Source organism: Nycticebus coucang, chromosome 7 (assembly GCF_027406575.1).
Source record: "Nycticebus coucang isolate mNycCou1 chromosome 7, mNycCou1.pri, whole genome shotgun sequence".
Taxonomy (NCBI): Eukaryota; Metazoa; Chordata; class Mammalia; order Primates; family Lorisidae; genus Nycticebus; species Nycticebus coucang.
In genome coordinates, this window is record NC_069786.1 from 55967344 (window position 1) to 55989177 (window position 21834).

Below are 21834 nucleotides of genomic sequence, written 5' to 3' on the forward strand. Positions count from 1 at the left end.
TTTTTGAAACAGAGACTTAACTTGTTGCCCTCAGCAGAGTGCCTTGGTGTCATAGCTCACAGCAAGTGATTTTCTAGGCTCAAATGATTTTCTTGCCTCAACCTCTGGAGTAGCTGAACTACAGGTACCCACCACAATGCCCAGCTAGTTGTTTTTTTTTTTTAGAGACAGGGTCTTTGCTCTTGCTCAGACTGTTCTTGAACTCCTGAGCTCAAGCAATCACCCACCCAGGCCTCCCACAGTGCTAGGATTACAGGTGTTAAAGTGCTACTTATTCTGAAGGCTGAACTTGGAACATCTGTACTGCTTAACCCAAAACCTGCCTAAGACCACATCCTATCAAATAATGAGTTGAACTCATCCTTTCCCCACATGGCTGGTTTTCCTCTAAGGGCTAAAAAGTTTACTTTCTAGATATAAAACTATGCTCTGCTGCAGGCTGCACCTGGGAGGCAGAAGAACCGCATTCCCTCCCGAAGTCACTCCACTGCTACCTGCTTTCACCTCAGTGAGAACAGGGTGCCGGGAAGGAGCGCACCTATCTGCTGCCCTGTCCTAAGACTTTGACTGACACACAGAACTTGTTCTAATCCTTTGGTTAGTGTCTGAGACACCATCCCTGACACAAGCCACACTGTTACTGATTCACAGCAGGACCCAGTAAGTTCAGGGCAGCTGTTGGGAGATGAAATGTGGTCACCTGGCATAAGACTTAGGGAAGTCAGAAAGCAGAATCGGGTCCTTCCCACTTTTTAGTGGGATTACATGAACATAAAGCAAATGAACCATCAGACACTCTGCAGGCTGCATTCCAAGCCTGCATCCCCTCTGCCCTCTGCTTTTGTCTGTGGTAGAAAAGGGCGGGCGGGCTGGCCCCTTGTGCCAGAGGTGGTGGATTCAAACCCACGCCCAGGCCAAAAACTGCAAAAAAAAAAAGAAAGAAAAGGGAGGGCAGGCATGAACTTGTGAGATTAAAAGAAACACTGGGAGTATGATTTATCTGGAGATTATTTAGACACGAAAGTAGTAGCTTTTAATTTATGTGTTTATTTTTGCCATAAGAAGTAGAATGTGATTTACATTTCCAAATTCACGTAGCCGGTTTACTCTGTTTGACAGGCATCCATATTTATTACAGTAACATTTTCCCACTGTGAGAAGGGAGTGAGGAGTGTGTACGGCCAGGCTATCCCTGCTACCCCTGTAGCCGGCCCTGCGAGGGAATGCAATCTCTCAGCATGCTGATCCCTGGCAGAAGGGGTTCCTGAATGTACCTGAGGGGCACTATAAGCCTCTGGTGAATCCTATGTAAAACAAAGTTCAAACTTAAATTTTATCCAAAAATGAACTCTTTCTGGGATCTAGCTGAAGATAGAGAAAGATACCAGAAAGAGAGAAGCACCAACTTATTCTAGGTTGCTGATTTTTTTATTTTCTGAAGCAGAACATTTTAGATCAAAGATTAAGTTTTTAGAACCACTGAAACTAAAAATGTAAGTCCTGACAAAAAGAAGACACATGTTCCAAAATGAAAACTCAAATGCAAGAAAGCTATTTATTCTTAACTATTCAACATGGGTTAACAAAGATTTTAATAACATTAGTAATAACTGCTATCATATATTACATGTTTACATTTGCTCAGTGCTTTATATACATTACTTAATCCAATAAAGCAGGTACATTATTCTCCCATTCTGCAGATTAGGAAAGGAATCCCAAGAGGTTGAGTGATGTTCTAAAGTCACACATTTGGGAAGTGGTAGGACGGAATTTGAACCTGACAAAGCCAAAGCCTTCAAACAGTACTCCAAATGACACCCCAAAGACGTCTACATCCTGAATACCCTCCTGTCTCCTTTCATTTTTTGGTGCCCATCCTTTTTGCTGCCTATTATCAAAATCAAGCTTCTCTGAAATGTGATGCTTAATACCATTGGCGGCTCTGTATTTTTTTTTTTTTAAGAAAGTAAAAGGTGCCTTTAAGTTAATGAATGCATAACCAGATAGCCCTTTATTAAAAACAAACAAGATTAGTTAGTTACCTGTGAACTGTAGGTAGTAAAGAGAGAAAAAAAGTTTCGTTTTAAAAGGAAAAATTGATTTTAACATTCTACGTTATAAATGTTTTCAATAAATAATAAATTCTGCAATCAACTTTTGAAAACTACAATTTATTAGGGCTAAATATTAGAGTGGGCATCTTAAGAAAGTACAACTTAAAACAGTGAAGAATTAAACCTTCTCTCTTAAATCAAAATGCAAATACTAACAAGTCTTAAAACTACAACTTCAGAACTCTGAGAAATTTAAAGCAATTACACTTTGTAGTTAGATTATGTACCTTGGGAGCATAAACGGTGAACTATAAAAATATATTTTTTTAAAAGTTTACAGCGGGATCAAGATATTTTACCAAGTTCTATTTTTATCACTGGTTGCCTTTTTACATTTTGCCTCTCAAAACCCCTAAGCTCCCTTGGAACTTGACAAGATCCTCTAGGGATGAAGCTTAAACACATTTAATCTATTAAGGGAACCTGGAAGCTACAGAACCACAGCTAAGTGCCCACCCACCCCAAAAGCCTAGTCTACCTCAGCCTTCTTTAGCCTAATTTTACTGCTTCTGGTCAGGTTAAACAAGCTACATTTTATGTCTCCATGGATAGGGGAAACAAGCTAATTCAGTTTGCTTGATAACATTTATCTAGGCTTCATTTGCATGCTAAAATTGACAGAAAACAGTCATGAAGGAAAGGGGTGGTTGTGTTAGCAGACCCTCTGCACTCCCTGCACAAGTGATGAGGCATCAGCAGGAACAGCCCTCATCAGCACGTGGGAGGACTTCCTCCACAGAGAGCAGTCAGGGAGGACTTCCTGTGTGGACATCTATACTTCCATTTGGCCAGGAAGGCTCACTACGCCTCCCACACTAAAAACCAAGATCAACAACAAGCAGAGGGCAACTACACACAGGGGAATTCTATTCCTTCTCCATCACTCCTCACCCAATACCACACTAAGTAGTCTCCGCTATGTAAATGCAGATCTAAAGGTCATTTACAAAATTCACCTTAAGTGAACTAAGATCATATACATTGTTGTAGATTTCTGTTCAGCAAAGATAACCGAAAACGATGACTTGTCATTTTAAATTCTATTGTCTCATTTCCTTCCTAGTACTAATAGGCTAAAGAATAGTGCTCTGACCAATCTTACAGCCTAAGCTGCCCTCCTCTTCCCACCATCCCCCTTACTTTGCCATTTCCCTAAGAATTCTAGTACATTTTGAAGAGAAAGGAAACCTACGACCTGCTCTTTAATTTCTCTCAAGTCTTTTAACGCTGTCATCCTTTTCTTTCTTTTTTTTTTTTTTTTTTTGAGACAGAGCCTCAAGCTGTCGCCCTGGGTAGAGTGCCATGGCATCACAGTTCACAGCAACCTCCAACTCCTGGGCTCAAGCGATTCTCCTGCCTCCACCTCCCAAGTAGCTGGGATACAGGCACCCGCCACAAGGCTGGCTATTATTTGGTTGCAGCCATCACTGTTGTTTGGCAGGTCTGGGTTGGATTTGAACCTGCCAGCTCAGGTGTATGTGGCTGGCACCTTAGCCACTTGAGCCACACGCGCAGAACCTAAGGTTGTCATCCTTATAGTGTTAGAAGGTTATAATCCCCACCCGTGTCCCTACACCACCACCATATGTCAAACAGCAGGGACATCTAAGATTTCAACCATCTTCCTTTATCCAGAAGCAAACTAGTCACTACAGTTGCTCCTGAGAGCAAAGAGAAGTGACAGAACATTATCATTTCCACTGGGAAATAGTATGTGTTTAATATCAAGTCTGACATGAACTGAATACTGTGTAAAGACAGTGTTTGCTACACTAATTTCCAGATACTGATTTCTCTCCATAGGCTTTCAAGATGCAAAGGAATTTAACAACTTAAGAGAATTATCAAATGGAGTGAGGGAGACAGCCACATGTCCCGTATCACCACAGCTAGGGTATGTTCTTTGTTTTCTGTTAGCCATCTGAGTGGCTGAGAGGGGGCTGGGAACGATTACTGGGAAAGAGAAGTTCTGGAGCACAGAACTAGAAAAACAAAACTGAGAAGTAGGAGACGACCCGGAGAGAGGTAAGAAACTGGCCAGGAAGGAAGCAGGTACTTTGGCAGGTAGGTGACGGGAAGGCACGCTGAGGCCAGAATGTAAAGAACAGAACCTGGAAGACTGAAAAGTAACAGTACCACGTTACCACACAGTGTCTAATTATTCATACTACGGAGGAAGGGAAATACCAATTAATCCCATTTGATACAAGGATATCAAAGCTTAAACTACACAGCTAATTAGTTATTGAAACTTGTTCTCACACCTTCACCTTTCCTTGTCTGAAAACAAACTTTGCAGCTTCTCAAGACCATTAAACTGAGCAATAGATTATTAAATACTTCTTTGTTGGATTGAGCCTATCAAGGGAGAGGGATCCATGTTATATTAGCTATTCAAATAAAATCTAAAAATAAAAATTCCCAGTAGGCTTCACAATTACTCTTCTAAGAAATCCATCAAAGCTGATCCTTGAACGTAAAACTGCAATCTCCACATAGAAGCCTCTTTAACTAAGTTCATGAATAAAGCATCATTTTCATAGGTTTCGGATGAAAGTTGTGAAGACTTACATGGTTGAGTAAAACATGACTGACTGAATAGATGACAATTTTCCTAGCAGACTCCACCCAGAAACTGGATTCCTTGTCACTGGAATATCTTTTAAGGTCAGTTCTGTGACTTGTTCTGTTCCCTCCAAAGGTTCTTCCAAGAACCCCAAGACTCGCCAAGTTGCCCACTGCAAACTCTGAGCCAGGGTCCTTGTGTTACTTGTTCCTTCTAGTTTTTTAACAGCATTTACAAGGAGGTGGAGGGGGCTGTGCCCACGAAGAGCTAAAAGACCAACATGAAGAGACCAGATGGAAGACGTTCTATTTAAGTTATTCACCAGAAAACTGGAAGATCAAAAAAAAAAAAGAAAGAAAGAAAGAAAGAAAGAGAGGGGCCCTAGGCAATGGTTTTAAAACTTCCTTGCCAGGAAACACATTCACTAGGAAGGAAAGGCTTTTCACAGTGAGTTCCCAGCCTTAGTTACCTTTAAGTGCATCACATATAATGGTGTCATATGGCACAGTTTCTAAAAATAGCAAGAGTTCAACCAAGGGAAGATCAGCGAGCCAAGCCAGGAAGATGAAAGGGCAAGGGACAAAATGGTTGAAGATGGCTTCACAGAGGGGTAGATGGCTGAGTGAGTTGAATGTTAAGTGACAAGTCATTTAAGAATAAAAGGAATGGCAAATCTGAAAGCAAGTGGGTAGGAACCAACAGAGGTACAGAGGGGAAGGAGCAGGGTTCACGAAGGCCACTCCACTGCCCAACCGGGCTGGCCCAGAGGAAACTCCTGTGAATGGTGTGAGGAGGAGCGAGGGGTCACGGTAAAAAGGTAGCAAGAATAACCTGGAAAGCACCTGATGTTCCAAGTTACCACAGAGTCAGGGGAGAAAAGAGAATTTAAAGACAATCAACAAAGAGGATGGCTTGTGAGGAATTTTTTGGGAAACTCTTCTCTTCCTTCTATGACAAGAAGGTATGTAATAGAAGAAAAACTACCAGATGGAAAAAATTAGAATATCAGATTCAAGTTCCTGCCTTGGTCAAGAACTGAAATGAATGTCATCTCTGGCCAGCTCAGTTCCTCACCTATGAATGAGTGGGTTAGAATGGATGACTTGTAAGCTCCTCTCCAGCTCTAAAATTCTATAGCTGGAGAGTGCCATCTCTAGCTAAGGCATATCAAAAAAGAACCCAGCCAAGCCCTGGAGTACTCTTACCTGTCTGCCAACCAGTCAGAGAAATGGAGCAAGAGGTTAAGGCAGCAGACTCGGAGAGGCCACTTAGGCCAGCACAGAATCATGGATGTTTCTAAGAAAAATACACAAACTATACTAAAATCTAAAATAAAAGACAAACCATTTAGAGCTCCTGAAGCTGGAGTGTTCCTAAGGTGAAAACAGTATTACAAGTTACCTTAATAGTATTATATAACCTTAATAACTTAGATCTATCAAGACTTTAAGGTAGTAGCCTGACATTGCTGTTTCAACATGTAATCACTATAAAGAATTGCATTTCACATTCCGTTCAATTTCTTATATATGTAAAAGGACTCTGTAATAGCTCCGAAACTACCTTAAATGAAAATTCAAAACAATGAGTAAATTACATCCCACACAAACAGTAATTAGAACATGGTAAACATAAAATCCTGCCCAACTTCAGGTGCAAAATTAATTACTCTTCTGGATGCAGAAAGCAGGTGTGCAGAGAATGTTTTTCCCCTCCTTCAATTTCCAGATCCATGCAGGTTTTCTTCCTCAACATGGAGGCCCTTTCCTTTCCTTTTGAAAATAAATTGAAAAGAATAAAACTTCCTAGGGGAAGTGAAACATTACTCTTATCATGACAGTTCAGAATACCTCTGCAATGCACTTCCTGCCTCACCCCAGCAGAGTTAGGATTCCAGGGTTGATAACTTCCTCCCAGCTGTTTTTTAATGTCTATCTACAGTACAGTTTGTATCTTCTTTTAGTATTTCTTGTAACAAATTGTCCCTGAGACTTGTAAAGTCATGAGGGTAGAAATTATCCATTCTAAATTATACTGACTCCACATTAAACAATATTTACTGAAACTATTGCACGATGATTGATTAAACAGTAAGTTAGGAAAACTGTACAAATAAACTTACGAAAAACCCCCACCAAACCAATTTATTTAATTCTTTATTTATTTAATTAATTAATTTATTCTTTTTAGATGCAGAGGGACACGCGAATGAGCTTGCAGTATTCTGAGTTTCCCAAGTTTGCTCCTAGAGAAAAAAAGCACTGCCTGTACTTTCAGGAAACTGAGCAAATATTTGAAACCTCCCCATAATAATAATAAAACATAAAATCTTATCTGACAGTATTGTAATTTGTATATACACAAAGTAAACATCAATGGGAAGATTTTTGAGTTTAGTACAACTCAAAAAATAATGTCTACATTTGTTCTTTTCTCATGGTAAGATCCAACATGATACAATATGAATAGTTAGAGAAAGTAAGTGATGCTAGAATATGAATTTCTATGTATACGTCTGTGTGTGTGAGCAAAGAGAGAGGGGGAGTAGAGAGTAGATGGCTGTCTCAGAGACACACTGCCAGGGATGGTGGCTTGGTTTTTTGTTTTGTTTTAACTCTTTTGCTTGACATTCCCCTCGGAAATGAATTTTTTCCTGACATCTTCACCCTATATCTATTTATAGGCACAGACATACAAAACTGAAACAAAAGTTTGTGAAATAGTAGTTTCCTTTACCATATGCAATGTATCCTCATGTTATCTTTTCTAGTCTATTTCAGTAAAGGAGAAATGCTGGTAGTGGTTTACTACTTTGACTTGAGACTCCACTAATAATGCCACCTGCAGGTGAAAAACCGGTGGTCTGCAGCATTTCTCAAACCAGTATATACAGAAACCACCTGCACACGTAGAAATGCAGGTTTGGACTGGGCCATTTCGGGTAGGGGCTAAGTCTCCACGTTTCTACCAAGCTTCCAGGTTTTGTCCATGCACAAGGCAGGACTCTTGATTTGTGGCATGAATTTAGCAAGGTCCCTTTCCAGCTTTACCAAGGAGCAAGCTCATCTATTCACAAAGTGAGATAACGACCTTTGTTCCACTGATTGCCAATCCAGTATCTGCTCTGAATAACAAAATGTTAGAGCTGGGAGGGACAAGAGGGATCATACCATACACTAATTCCCCATTGGGAAGTGTAACAGAATCAATCTTCAGAGGTAACAGGTGGGGACAGCATTTTTATTTTTATCAAAGGGAGCTTGGCTTTAAAAATGGTGAGAAACCCTGATCTAATCCAACCCCACACTTTTCAGGAAATCTGAGGCCCAGGAGTTAAACCATATATCCAAGGACAGACAGCTGATCAGAGGCAGAATGGAGTCTCCATTTCTTCCACTGCTGTTATAAAGCACCTGTCCTTATTTGCTGCCAGGACTGCACCAGCTGATGAGTTTTAAAAGATGAGTAAAACTGATATGCTAGTCCCATTAAGATATCATACAGAAAGTATATATTTTGTATAGCCTCTCGTATGCCTCAGATTTTTTTTGCAGTTTTTGGCCAGGGCTGGGCTTGAACCCGCCACCTCTGGCATATGGGGCCGGCACGGTACTCCTTTGAGCCACAGGCGCCGCCCTATACCTCAGATTTTATCCACTATCAACTTTTAGATGACTTAGGTGTCTGTGTCTACACTAGATATCCAGTTTCTTGATTAAAAAAAATAATAAAATAAATGGAAGGTTAGGTATGGGGGCTCACACCTGTAATCCCAGGACTTTGAGAGGCCAAGGCAGGAAGGTTGTTTGAGCCCAGGAGTTTAAGACTAGCATAGGCAACATAGCAAAGCCCTGTCTCTATGAAAAATAGAAAAATTAGCTGGGTGTGATGGGACACACATGTAGTCAGAGCTATTCAGGAGGCAAGAGGACGACTTGAGTCCAGGAGTTTGAGGTTGCAGAGAACTACCATGCCAGTGCACTCCAGCCTGGGTAACAGAGTGAGACTCAATTTCAAAAAATGAAATAAAACAAATTTCATAACATCTTTTAAATTTATGATTCAAAACTCCTAAAAAACTGCTTGTGAACCCACATTACTATTTTTGTATTTACTTAAGAATTTGTGACTAACACACATAATCATTTGCATGACACAAAAATCAAACAAGTTAACTGGAGTAGTATGGTGGCTCATGCCTGTAATCTAGCACTCTGGCAGGATGAAGTGGGAGAACTGCTTGAGTTCAAGATCAGCCTGAGCAAGAGCAAGACCCCGTCTCTATTAAAAATAATAATAATAAAAAAAATAATAATAGGAAAATTAGCCAGGCACTGTGGCTGGCAACCATAGTCCCAGCTACTGCAGAAGGCTGAGGCAGGAGGATCACTTAAACTCAGAAGTATGATGTTGCTGTGAGCTAGGCTGACACCATGGTTCTCTAGCCTGGGCATCAACATAAGACTCTACCTCAAAACAAAACAACAACAACAGCAACAACAAAATAATAGTTTGATGCCTTTCTGGTAAAGGAGTACATTCAGGGCAGTTTAACAACTTGGATTAAAAACCTTTAAATAATCACTAGAATTTCCCAACTGCAGTCTAGTCTCCCTATATATTGCACAGATTCAGTGTTGCTTTTACCCTAAAAGCTATACAATGCATATACTCAGAATAATTCTCTAAGACAAACTGGTTTTCCTTCTGAAGTCCAAAAATTAATGTGAACCCTGCTCCCAACAGCTCACTAGTATACTCCGGAGAACTGTTTCTCATTTGACTATTTTCCCATTTTTGTAGGGACAAGTTTCTACATCTCATATTTCTATTTAATGACACAGCACATTTAGATTAAATACCTACTGCTAACAATATCCTGGAGACTTTCCTCTCTTATAAGGAGTCAGCCCATGCACTATTGTCTAACCAAACCACATGCCAGGTAAGTCTCATAATCTCTCTTCATCTCTTCTGAAGCAGATAAACTGAAGTTCACTCTGTGGTAAGCAAAATCTGGGAAATGCTCTCAATATTTACGTAAATGAGATGCAACATTTTTTCTTTTAGTTTTAAAATTACTGCACAATGTTCTATTTAGAGAGTTATTACTCATCAAGAAAAAAAGTGAAAATCTTCCTCAACATCTTTTTATTTTCTGTTGCTAAAGTTAATCACAAAGCATCGTTTCATCTTCTTGACCAAAATGTAGTAAGTTTGAATGGTGTTGTTATTGAAAATGGCAAAAGGAGCTTCTTTCCAGGGAACCTCGGACAACACAAATTTCTTGACTCTCTGGAATAAAGACCCAGAACCTCTGTGTGTTTCAGAGGATGGTGAGCAGTGGGCAGCACAGGACTCAGTTCCTATGCTTAAATTTTCTATCCTTTTCTTCCACCATATTTAGTTTCATTATTTATCTCTTACCTTTGCTGAACAGAATCAGACATGCTATCTTTCACTGCCCATTCCTATCTCAGATGAACCTTATCTGTCAGTGTTGAGCCACTCAAAATGGTTTTCATAAATCTCAACTCATCTAAATGCACAAAACAAGAAAATGATACCATCCCTTCTCACTCACCACAAAGAAACACATTTATAAAGATCAGGCCTAAGGGGAAACTGGCTTCGGGGGACTCACACTCAATGACCATAACTGCGCCCCACCCTCCCCTAACCCAAAGCAGAATAGGAAAGGGAAAAACGGGCTAGGGTCCAAACACTGTAGTCGACCCTGTCGAGGACCCCTGCCTGGAGCAGAGCAGACAGGAACAGCAGCCTAGGTGTGGCTGCTGCTACACCAGGATCTCAGGATGAAGTAGACAGAAAAGGCGGTACAATACAACTTTAGAGCAGCCCTAAACTATCAAATTATATTGCTAACAAAGAAAAAAGTGCAGGAAGAGGACGCACAAGCAGTTTTAAAATTTCTATTTCTTTATAAGGCAACTTCACAAATCCCCAAAATTCAAGTCATTAGATAACTTTTCCTTTTTGACTAGATTTAATCTCAAAACAGTCTTTTCTACACAGTTTAAAGAATCAGAGCACAACAAAAAAAAAAGGTGGGATTCTTCTTTTTAAAGATCAAAATAAGGCATGATAACTTCTAGTAAAGAGAAAGGTTTAGGAGGAAAGGAGCAACCTTCCCTTTCCACCCACCCTGTGGCCAGGAAGTGGAGACAGTCCATCCGCACCCTCATGGCAGAGGACATGAGTGGCCACTCTGCGCTTCCCTGCGACCCAGCGGGTGCTCCCCGTTCCATAGAGAGTTGTTCAAATTAAAACGTAACTTTACTTTTAGAAAAACTTCTATCACAAAGAACTTGATAGAAGATACAAAACTAAAGAACTGGTTAATCCTGTCTCTCTCTCTCTCTACATATATATAGACACAGACACAAACACACTATATATGTGTGTGTATTTAAAAGCAATATGTAAATTGCAAATATTGGAGCCAGAATTTATCCATAAAATCTTGCACAGGTTATCTCATTCTGCTTGTCCCAGAAACACATGCAGAGACTGCCTGCATTACAGACTCCAACTTCATTTCCATTCTCCCTTGTTACAAAATCTAATCTTACCTTGTAATAATAACTCATATGCAAATTCTGGTTAGCAGTTATCCTAGAAATAGATTAAGGGAATAAAGTTTTTCCCTTAAAAGGGGGGTAAGTTTAGCACTTTGTTTACCCATGGTAGTTGGGTTTATAATATTTTATCTGTTTGTTACTTTCAAAGTAATCGAGGCAGTCTTTTCTTTAAAATCCAAAAGAAAAAAGGCATTTTAAACCATGACAATTTATGGAAAAAATTGAGAGCTGAGTATTTTTCGTAGTATTAACTGCTAACATTATTGAGCATTTACTATGTTTCGGCACTAAGCTAAATAAGCGCTTTGTACGCATTCTTCTGTTTAATTACAATAAGGCAGGTGTGCTTATCACCACTTTACAGATAAGAAAACAGAGACGTTTAAGGGATTTCCCCAAGTCAGTCTAGTTGTGAAATAAGGTCTGATAACCTCTTCAGGAGCTAAGTGGAAATGAAAAGAGGAAGAGAAGAGAGGTATGCCATTGAGTTTCACAGAATCTGGGGTCTTAACTGATACACAATGTTCTAACTAAGGCTTTTAGAAAAACTGGCCTTTGCTGTGAACAGTTAAGTCCACGTCATGGTTACTAAACATCCTCCAATAAGGCATAACCAAAAGGTTTGGCTCAAGAAATGGACTGCAAAACTGTAGAAGGGAGTGACATGTCCTTCCTTCCTCTAATACCAACAGCACAGCATTGCTATGAAGAAAGATTGCTAGAAAACATAAAAGGCCATCTGCTTTCCGAAATCTTCTTAATAGATATTTAAACTGAACAAATGGTTAAAACTTTCTAATACAGTATTTCTACATTCTGAATAACAAATAAATCTCTCCCACTTGCCTACAGGGTCTGACAATTAAGTTTGTGAACTCATTCTAGAAACAGTGGGACGTATCTCATTGCTGAGTATCACTCGGATCACCTTGGAAGGGCTCAGCTTGGGAAGCTATGCCGTGATGCCAGAACCTAGTCCCCTCTTCAAAGCAATTTGGGAACTCTTTTTCTGGAACGGCCATCAAAAGTGATGTCATATTACCCTTGGTGTCCTGAATGTCAAAAAAATGTCTTCCTTTCAATATTTCCTTTACCTCGAGGCAAGCAAAAAAGTCACAGGGGGCCAGATCAGGTGAAGAGGGAGGGTGTTCCAATACAGTTATTCGTCTACTGGCTAAAAACTCCCTCACATGGGGCGATGCCTGTGGCTCAAAGGAGTAGGCACCAGCCCCATATACCAGAGGTGGCTGGTTCAAATCCAGCCCCGGCCAAAAAACTGCAAAAAACAAAACAAAACAAAACCTCCCTCATACACAGTGCCACGTGAGCTGGTGTACTGTTGTGACATAAGAGCCATGTGTTGTTGGCCAAGATTTTCAGTTAAGATTTTCTAAGTATTTCTCTATCAACTTGGTCTGCTATGTTTCTCACAGTCAAGTGATACTTTTGAGGCACAATCCATCCAATTTTGTCAGTATTTTCAGCAGTTCTGCCCGTTTCTGGCCACCCTGACCTCTCTTCATCAGTGACACTTTCTCTCCCCTCAGAAAAACATTTCATTCATTTGTATACTGCTGTTTTCTTCAGGGCATTCTTCCCATAAACTTGGACTAACATGTTCCTGATTTCACTCCCACTCTGCCAAGGTTAACAAGAAATTTATGAATGTCTGTTCATTACTCTAATTCAAGCTCTGACATCTCACAACAGCACACAAAAACATGCAAAAATAATGAATGCCACTCAGCAAGACACCACCACACGCAGACACAAACACAACTGTGAGACACCAATATACCAAGGTTATAAAACATTAAAGAGTTTTTTGTACAGTGCTGGCAACATAATTGCATGATGTCAAGTTCAAGAACTTCACTGTGAAACCTCATGTAACACTTGAGGGTATGAGACCATGTCTAATCCCACTCTGTGTCCCAGAACTTGGACTAAGAGTTTTATGTGTTTGGTGAAGGAACAGAGACTGACCTATGTTAATAACCATGTAACTGTTACAGTCATTAAAGTGCTGGGGCATAAGGAGGTGGGCTGAGTTGGCAAGGGCTAGATGGGCTTGGATCCTAAGTATCTTAGAAAGAAAGGAGTTAAACACCTGGGGAGAAATGTATTAATTGTATCATTTTCCTAGCTTAAACAGAATCTTAACTTTCACCAGAAATTTATTATATTTCCTTTCCAGACTGAAGCATCTCTAGAATAATTTCCCAACTCCATGAATGACAGGCGGACTTACAAAATTCCTAGTTTAGACTTCAAAACACTAGAGATGCTAGACTAATTATGATTGATATTAAGAATTATAACCCAGAAAAAATTTTGAATCCTAATAATCTTAATCTTACTGCCTTTGGATACATGGGATAGGTGGTTATCTGTCTTTTCAAAATAGATTAATCAGAATTACTCTAAACCTTCAAGAAGATGTAATCACTTTGAGATGCTCCTGTCTTTGGTAATGGCCACATCTGGTCAGGCAGTTGTTGCCAGGATTTGCTTTATTAAACTTTCAATTGAAAAATGACACCTTCACTCCAGTCCTTTTAATTGATTTTTAACCTTACAGAAGTGTGAAAGAGTTACTTAGAGGGCTAACTACTTCTTCTTCTTCTTTTTTTTTTTCTGTTTTAAGCCATTAAGTTTATTGCAATTTGTTACAACAGCATTACAATATATATATGAAAGATAGATAGACAGACAGATTTATTTCTAATCCACTAACTTTCATCTGTTGAAAATTGCAAAGCGTGTTCCCACAGCCAGAGAAGGCTTTCAGACTAAAGGAAAAGGACAGCACTGGCACATGTGGGGACATCAGCAATGATTGAATTGTAAATTTGGGCCTGAGCTTCCTGGCAACCACAAAAATCAAAAGAGAAAGGATTGAAATTCAGAGGTCTCACGCCCATAAAATGTTCTTCATAAGGAGGGCTAACTTCTTAATGGAATCATCTGAGTGGTTTGATCAAATTCTTTCAGATGAATCACATCAGTCCCACTCCTCAACTCCCAACAGAGTTTATTTAAAAAAGAAAAAAAAAAGCTACTCCTTAAAATGTATTTCATCTCTTTAAAGCATCAATAAGTATAGCTATACAACAACAAAAACAAATGGGATTTAATTAAACTGAATAGCTTCTGTACAGCTAAGGAGACTACAACCAAAGCAAACAGATAACTTTCAGAATGGGAAACAATATTTGCATAATATGAATTAGACAAAAGATTGATAAGGAGGATCTACAGAAAACTCAATCAACAACAAAAAAAAAGGAGTCAACAATCCTTTATATCGCTGGGCAAGTGAGAGAAGAACCTTCTCTAAAGAAGACAGATGAATGGTTAACAAACATGAAAAAATGCTCATCGTCCCTAATTATCAGAGAAATGCAAATCAAAACCACCCTGAGATATCACCTAACCCCAGTGAGAATGGCCCACATCAAAAAGTCTCAAAGCTGCAGATGCTGGTGTGGATGTGGACAGAAGGGAACACTTTTACACTGCTGTTGGGACTGCAAACTAATACAATCTTTTTGGAAGGAAGTATGAAGAATTCTCAAAGAACTCAAATTAGACCTTCCATTTGGTCCTGCAATCCCATTATTAGGCATCTACCCAAAAGAAAAAAAAATCCTTTTATCATAAGGACACTTGCACTAGACTGTTTATTGCAGCTCAATTTACAATCGCCAAAATGTGGAAACAGCCTAAATGCCCCCCAACCCAGGAATGGATTAACAAGCTGTGGTATATATATATATATATATATACACCAAGGAATAGCATTCAGCCACTAAAAAAGATGGAGACTTTGTATCTTTTATATTAACCTGGATGGAGGTAGAACACATTCTTTTTAGTAAAGCATCACAAGAATGGAGAAGCAAGAATCCGACGTACTCAATTCTGATATGAAGACAGTAGATGAGCTAATACATGGTGCGGGACAGGGGAATGAAGCAACAGGGAGAAGGGAGGAGGGAGGGGGTTGGGAATAAATAAATAAAATAAACAAAAATGCTACCACAAAACTAGTTTTTACAATGGAAAAAAAATAAGTACAGCGATCCAAATACATTTAAATGTGATAGGCTTCTGTCAGGAAATTTAAAATTTACTGTTTAGGGCGGTGCCTGTGGCTCAGTGGGTAGGGCACCGGCCCATATACCGAGGGTGGCGGGTTCAAACCCAGCCCCGGCCAAACTGCAACAAAAAAATAGCCAGGCGTTGTGGCGAGCGCCTGTAGTCCCAGCTACTTGGGAGGCTGAGGCAAGGGAATCACCTAAGCCCAGGAGTTGGAGGTTGCTGTGAGCTGTGTGTTGCCATGGCACTCTACTGAGGGTGGTAAAGTGAAACTTTGCCTCTACAAAATAAATAAATAAATAAAATAAAATTTACTGTTTATACAACAACTACCATACGGTACATGATGTACATTAAGCTATTCCAGAATTAAGGATGAAATATAAATGAAGAGAAAGTGGCTTAAAACAACAGAAACGTATCCTTTCCCAGGTCAGGAGGCCAAAATCCAAGATCAAGGTATTTGCACGTCAAAGCTCCCTCTGAAAGCTTTGGGGAGAATCCCTCCTCGCCTCTTGTGGCTTCTGGTGGCTTCTGCTGTTCCTTGTCTTGTGGCAGCAGAATTCCAGTCTATGCCTCTATCTTCTGTGTTCCATCCTCCTCTTAAAAGGACCATGGTCATTGGAGTTAGGGACCAACTTAAATTCAATTTGATTTCATCACAAGATCCTTAGTTAATTATACTTGCACCACCCTATTTCTAAATGGGATCATATTCCAAGGTTCTGGTTAGACATTAATTTGGGGGGGGGTTGCTATTCTACCTGCTACAGTGGCTTTCTCTGAAGGGCCATTTTATTTTTTTAATTGGCAAATAATAATGTACAAAATCACGGGGTACCTAGTGATGTTTCTGTACACATAATGTATAGTGATCAGATCAAGATAATTAGTACATCCATTATCTCAAACATTTACCTTTTTTGTGTGTTGGGAACATTCATTATCCTCCTCCTAGCAATGGAAATTACATATTACTGTTAACTATAGTCATCCTACACTGAGCAGTATAGAACATTTATTATTCTTATCAAGCTATAATTGTGTATCTTTTAACAAATCTCTCCCTTTCCCCAGCCCCTCTCAGCTTTTAGGATCCTCTGTTAAAGGGCTATTTTGACTCTCTTAATCCTTTTAAAAATATGAGCTATGTCACCAGAATATGTATGATGAATTATTTCACATAAGTAGCCACTAAGTTGGTAATACCAATTAATTCTTTTACCATATTTAGGACCAGAAAGGAACTAATGGATCTTCTTTGTCTGGTCTCATATCCAAAATAAGAATTTTCTTTATGTCTATAGAGATTAGGGGTGGGGGCAAATTAAAAAAAAAAAATTAAATGTCGGGGCAGCGCCTGTGGCTCAAAGGAGTAGGGCGCCAGCCCCGTATGCCAGAGGTGGCGGGTTCAAACCCAGCCCCGGCCAAAAACTGCAAAAAAAAAAAAAAAAAAAATTAAATGTCATTAGAAAATAACAAATGCTCAAATTTATTTCTATAACATTTCTAAGAAAGTCCTCCCTTCTTTTATCCAAATTTAAATCTTTAGTGATAATTATTATCTACCAAGTGTATGCCCCAAACCTCAAAACAAACAATAACGAAGGACATACTATAATAATTAAGATGGAAAGGATGGATTCTGAAATCAGAGTTCAGATCCCACCACTGGCACTCACTATGTGCCCTTGGCCAATTCACCTAACACCTCCGAACCAACATCTCTTCATCTGTAAAGTGAGCAGAACGTTGCCACCTCCTCCGTTCCAGCTCGGTTATTGTGAAGAATACACAAGCTAATAATGACTGTTGAGCCCACAATAAAATTTCAAGCTTCTAAGAAGTGCTCAATCACTATTACCTACACTTGAGTTCATCTTTTTCAATGTCTCTCCCTAAATTTGGTATCCTGATATCCCAGGGAGCTCAGCTCAGGGCATATACCAACCAGGAGTTTTAATCTTAAAAATAGCCTACACATACAAAGAGCTTCTCAGTCTCCCTCCTCCTACTATGGGGTTCCTTCGCACAGTCGCATTAAAGAAAAACTAGGGAAAACGGAAGACAAAAACAAAAACCCTGTGGGTTCCAAAGTAAAGTGGAAGATAAAGTGCAAGGCAGGTAAAGCTGGGGTGGGGGATGTTGCTGGTTATCCAGGAAAGGTCCCTGGAAGGTTTGGCCTATTCAAAACTGTTACCATTCCTGAACTTTCTTACTTGAGTCAGTTTCATCATCTGAAATGCCAACTTGAGACACTTTGGGATTGGGACTCCTCTTTAAATTCCCCAGAGCAGGATATAACGTGACGGAACAGTCATGACCTACAACAACGGAGATGAGCATCCATTAGTGGAGCCTCGCTTTCGTTACTCTCAAGCTTCACAGAGACAAGATAGTGAGTGCCGGAGGTCATCCAATTTACATTTTTCACTATGATTATTAGAAGCGAGAGAGATACTCTCTTCCTCTACCCAGCACACCGTATGACAAATCTATGCTCACAAAAGCCTCAGAACTGATACTGGCAACATCAGTCCTAAAAAGCCCATTAAAAGACTCGGGTTCTGGGCTCTAACTATAGCATCTAACCTAGTGACAACATTTCAATAGGAAAACCCAGGACCCAAACTAACAAATATAGTACAATGCTTCTATGAAAAAAAAAATGTGTTCTGATTTCAAAAATCCAAAGTCAGAGAAGAATTTTTGGATGAGAACTTTTTTGTTTATGCAGTAGGATGATTTCGTTTCTTAATCTAAATATTATAATTGTACTTATCTAAGTAAAACTACTAATGGCCTAAGCAAATAAATTAATTTGTTGGTTAATAAGTTGCTAATACACATGTATGGTCAAACCAAGTGCAGTAGAATCTCTGTAACTAACTGGTCAACATAAGGAACTAGGCCTACTGTACTAACGTGTCCATCTGGTCTATGAAAATTAGGTCAACTTATGCAAGTGGTCAATGTAGGGAGGTAGCCAAATATGTGCTATGGACTGAACGCCTGTGTCTGCCCCAAAAGCCATTTGTTGAAATCCTAACGCCTAATGCTATAGGTATTAGGAGGTGGGGCCTTTGGAAGGTAACTTAGGTCATAAGGGTGGAGCCCTCATGAATGGGATTCAGCTTTACAAAACAAACTCCAGAAAGGTCTCTTTTTCTACCACAAGATACAGCAGTTAGCAGTCTACAACCCAAAAGTGGGCCCTCACCAGAACCTAACTGTGTTGGTAGCCTGATCTCAGACTCCCAGCCTCTGGAACTGTGACAAATAAATTCCTGGGGTTTTTTTGGTTTTGAGACAGAGTCTCACTCTGTTGCCGTGGCTAGTGTGCAGTGGCCTCGCCATAGTTCACTGCAAGTCCAACTCCTGGTTCAAGCAATCCTCCTGCCTCGGCTTCTAAGTAACTGAGACTTTAGGTTCGTGCCACCACACCTGGCAAATTTTTCAGTTTTTTGTAGAGACACAGTCTTGTTGCTCAGGCTGGTCTTGAACTCTTGAGCTCAAAGGATCCTCCTGCCTGGGCTTCTTAGAGTGGTAGGATTACAGGCACGAGCCACCACGCCTGGCCTAATTCCTGTGATTGATAAGCCACTTAGTCTACAGCCTAAAATCCTGCCAAAGTATCCCTGAACCAAGATATCAACCACCCAGCTCTTTTTATATACCTACTCAAATGCAAGATCTTATGATTATTTATTCCTACTAAACTTCCTTTTGTTAACCTGGACTTATCTTCCCAAATGCTGCTATCTCTTGGAGGCTGTTATTCTATGCAGATCACCGTCCCTCCCAACTAGGACTAATCATTTGAAGAATTGAGAAGCACGTCTTCTACACCAGTGGTCCCCAACACTCAGGCCACTGCCTGGTCCCAGTCTGTAGCCTCTGAGGAACTGGGCCACACAGCAGGAGGTGAGTAGCGGGCGAGCAAGCAAAGTTTCATCTGTATTTACAGCGGCTCCCCACAGCTCAAATCACATAAATCACAGACTGAGCTATGCCTTCTGCCAAATCAATGTCAACATTAGATTCCCATAGAAGTGCGGCCACTATTATCAACTGCCCATGACAGAGATCTAGGTGTGGCTCCTTCTGAGAAATCTCATGCCTGATGATCAAAGGTGGAACTGAGGACACAAGCCACACACGCTGGGTGTCACTGTCTCCCATCACCCACAGACAAGACCGTCTAGTTGCAGGAAAACAAGCTCAGGGCTCTCACTGATTCTGCATTATAGTGAGCTTTGTAATTATTTCATTATATATTACAATGCAATAGTAATGGAAATACAGTGCACAATAAGTGTAATGCACTTGAATTATTCTGAAAACTCTCCCCACCCTATGGTCCGTGGAAAAATTATCTTCCATGAAACTGGTCTCTGGTACCAAAAAGGCTGGGGACTGCTGCTCTATTTGAGGGTGTCCAGCCCACAGCCCATGGGCTGCATGCAGATTATGTGAGGCTGCAGTGGCTGATATCACAAAAATTCTGCACAGACTTTTGTTTTGCTCATCAGCTTCTGTTAGTGTTTGTGTAGTGTGTGGACCAAAACAGATCTTCTTCCAATGTGGCATAGAGAAGGCAAAAGTTTGGACAGCTCTGGCTATGAGAGTTGTTGCTTTCAACAAATTTGATCATAGAATAGATATTCGCTGCCTGTTTATCAAATCCTAAGACCATCCCCGTGACTTGATTTTCTAGGCTGCTTTCCCCTCTTGCTATTCAATAGACTTGTATATGGTTGTCAATATTCAGAATTTCAGAATTTTTTGTCATTAGCTGCAGTGGGTGGGGCTGTCGTGGTAACCACAGGACTGAGGCAAGTGAGATCACATTACAGATATTACAGTAACTATCCTTTTTATCCTAATGCTTGTTTTCTGCAGTCCTCCCTTAGGGGAGATGAATAAGAATTGCGTAATTCTCCACATTTTAGCAAGTGCTTTTGATCATTCAATGTCTTTTTCTAAACTTGAGGCTCCACTAATTGACAGGCAGTTCAATGTCCACCTCTAGGTTAACAAGTCTACATACTTCACTGAGGACCAACAAATACAACCATATAACTGGGTCTGCCCCGATGAATCCCCTGGGGAGAAGCCTTCCACAGAGCCCCACCTACACAGTTACAACACAAGCTCTTTCCGGGCCGATTCAGCCACGGAGTCAAGTCCACGTGCGTTCATTTCACAATTCTCTATCCTTACTGTAACTTCTGAGATGTTAGCAGCAAAAATTTCAGAGTTGGCTGCTTTGGTAAACCCAGTGACCCCATTTTAAGCAGAAAAGGTAGAGTACCTCTAGACATATTCCTTTCACACCCCATTGACAGCCACTGACAAATCTATGCTGAAATAGTGACTGATAGTACGCCGGGCTTTCAAAACTTTTACACGAGCAAATCCATGTTTTAAATGCAGTACAGACACAGGAAATTTTAAAGAAAAACTGAGAATGAAGTCAGCAAATATTGTGCCCCCCCTGCATGACATACACAAACACTATGCTACAAAGAAATAGAGGCCTATGTGCCCAAAGATACTAAACAATCCAGCTGGCAATGAGAAATATACTCAAACAAAAGGTTAAAGAACAACTCAGCAATTAGGCAACGATTACATATAATGAGAAATTCTTTTATAAAAGAAAAATGACTAAGCTATTTTTTTAAAATCAACACCATCTGAAATGTGTCCTCTGTATTCTGCAAAAAAAAACCTCCAAAAGACAAAAAACAAAGACATAAAGGAAGTTCACCAAAACAGTGAGGGTCGAGAATAACAAAAGTGAAGCACCTCTCATGGAATACATGTACATCCTTCAACTCTTATATAAGATGCAAGAAATTTAAGTTTTAATTCCCCTTCACATTCTTACAGAACTACAGCTCTAAAGTAGCTTTCAAAACAATCTTACAAATGGGCCAGAATACTGCAGGAACTCACTCCCATTCCCCAGAGGTAACCTGATCCCTTAATGGGAGTGGTGCAACTCATCCCCTGCTCAAGACAAAGGGCATTACTGCTTTTCCACTCCACCCACACCCACACACACCAAGTGAGATGTGGTAGATGAAAAACCATCCCATCAGAATTCTGTTCCAATGTAATAAATAGCAGGAAATGAAGGAAGGGCAGAGCACAGAGATCATCTTCTGGGAAGAGGCAGACCTCTAACTTCAAGTAAAGGAAAAAGAGATGTGAACTACAAGATTGGAAGATGGAGAGCTCCATGGTCACTTATGATAAAGCCTAACTGAAGAAAGCTAGGGGACAAAGGAAACACAGACTTGAGGGAGCAAGGAAGGAACTTCTGGCTGGAATGGCAGGTAGGGTAGGAGCAGCTATGATTGGAAGTAGATGCTTCCATAACCGTCTGCATATTTAAGCTATTTCCATAAAGAAATATCTATCTTGTAAATTAAAAACAACA

The 21834-nt window shown here is 40.1% G+C and overlaps 1 protein-coding gene across 13 annotated transcripts in view; it reads right to left on the reverse strand.

Annotated features, from left to right (window-relative positions):
• Positions 1-21834, reverse strand: part of RBMS1 (RNA binding motif single stranded interacting protein 1) — a 226729-nt gene that overhangs the window by 101584 nt on the left and 103311 nt on the right. For 2 of the 13 annotated variants that reach the window (XM_053597169.1, XM_053597168.1), the window contains exon 2: positions 17606-17710. The exons of the other annotated variants lie outside the window; for them this stretch is intronic. In XM_053597169.1, coding sequence (XP_053453144.1) covers positions 17606-17623 — 18 coding nt within the window. In that variant the 5' untranslated portion in view covers positions 17624-17710. The remainder of the gene's footprint in view (positions 1-17605; positions 17711-21834) is intronic. 13 annotated transcript variants of the gene reach the window in all.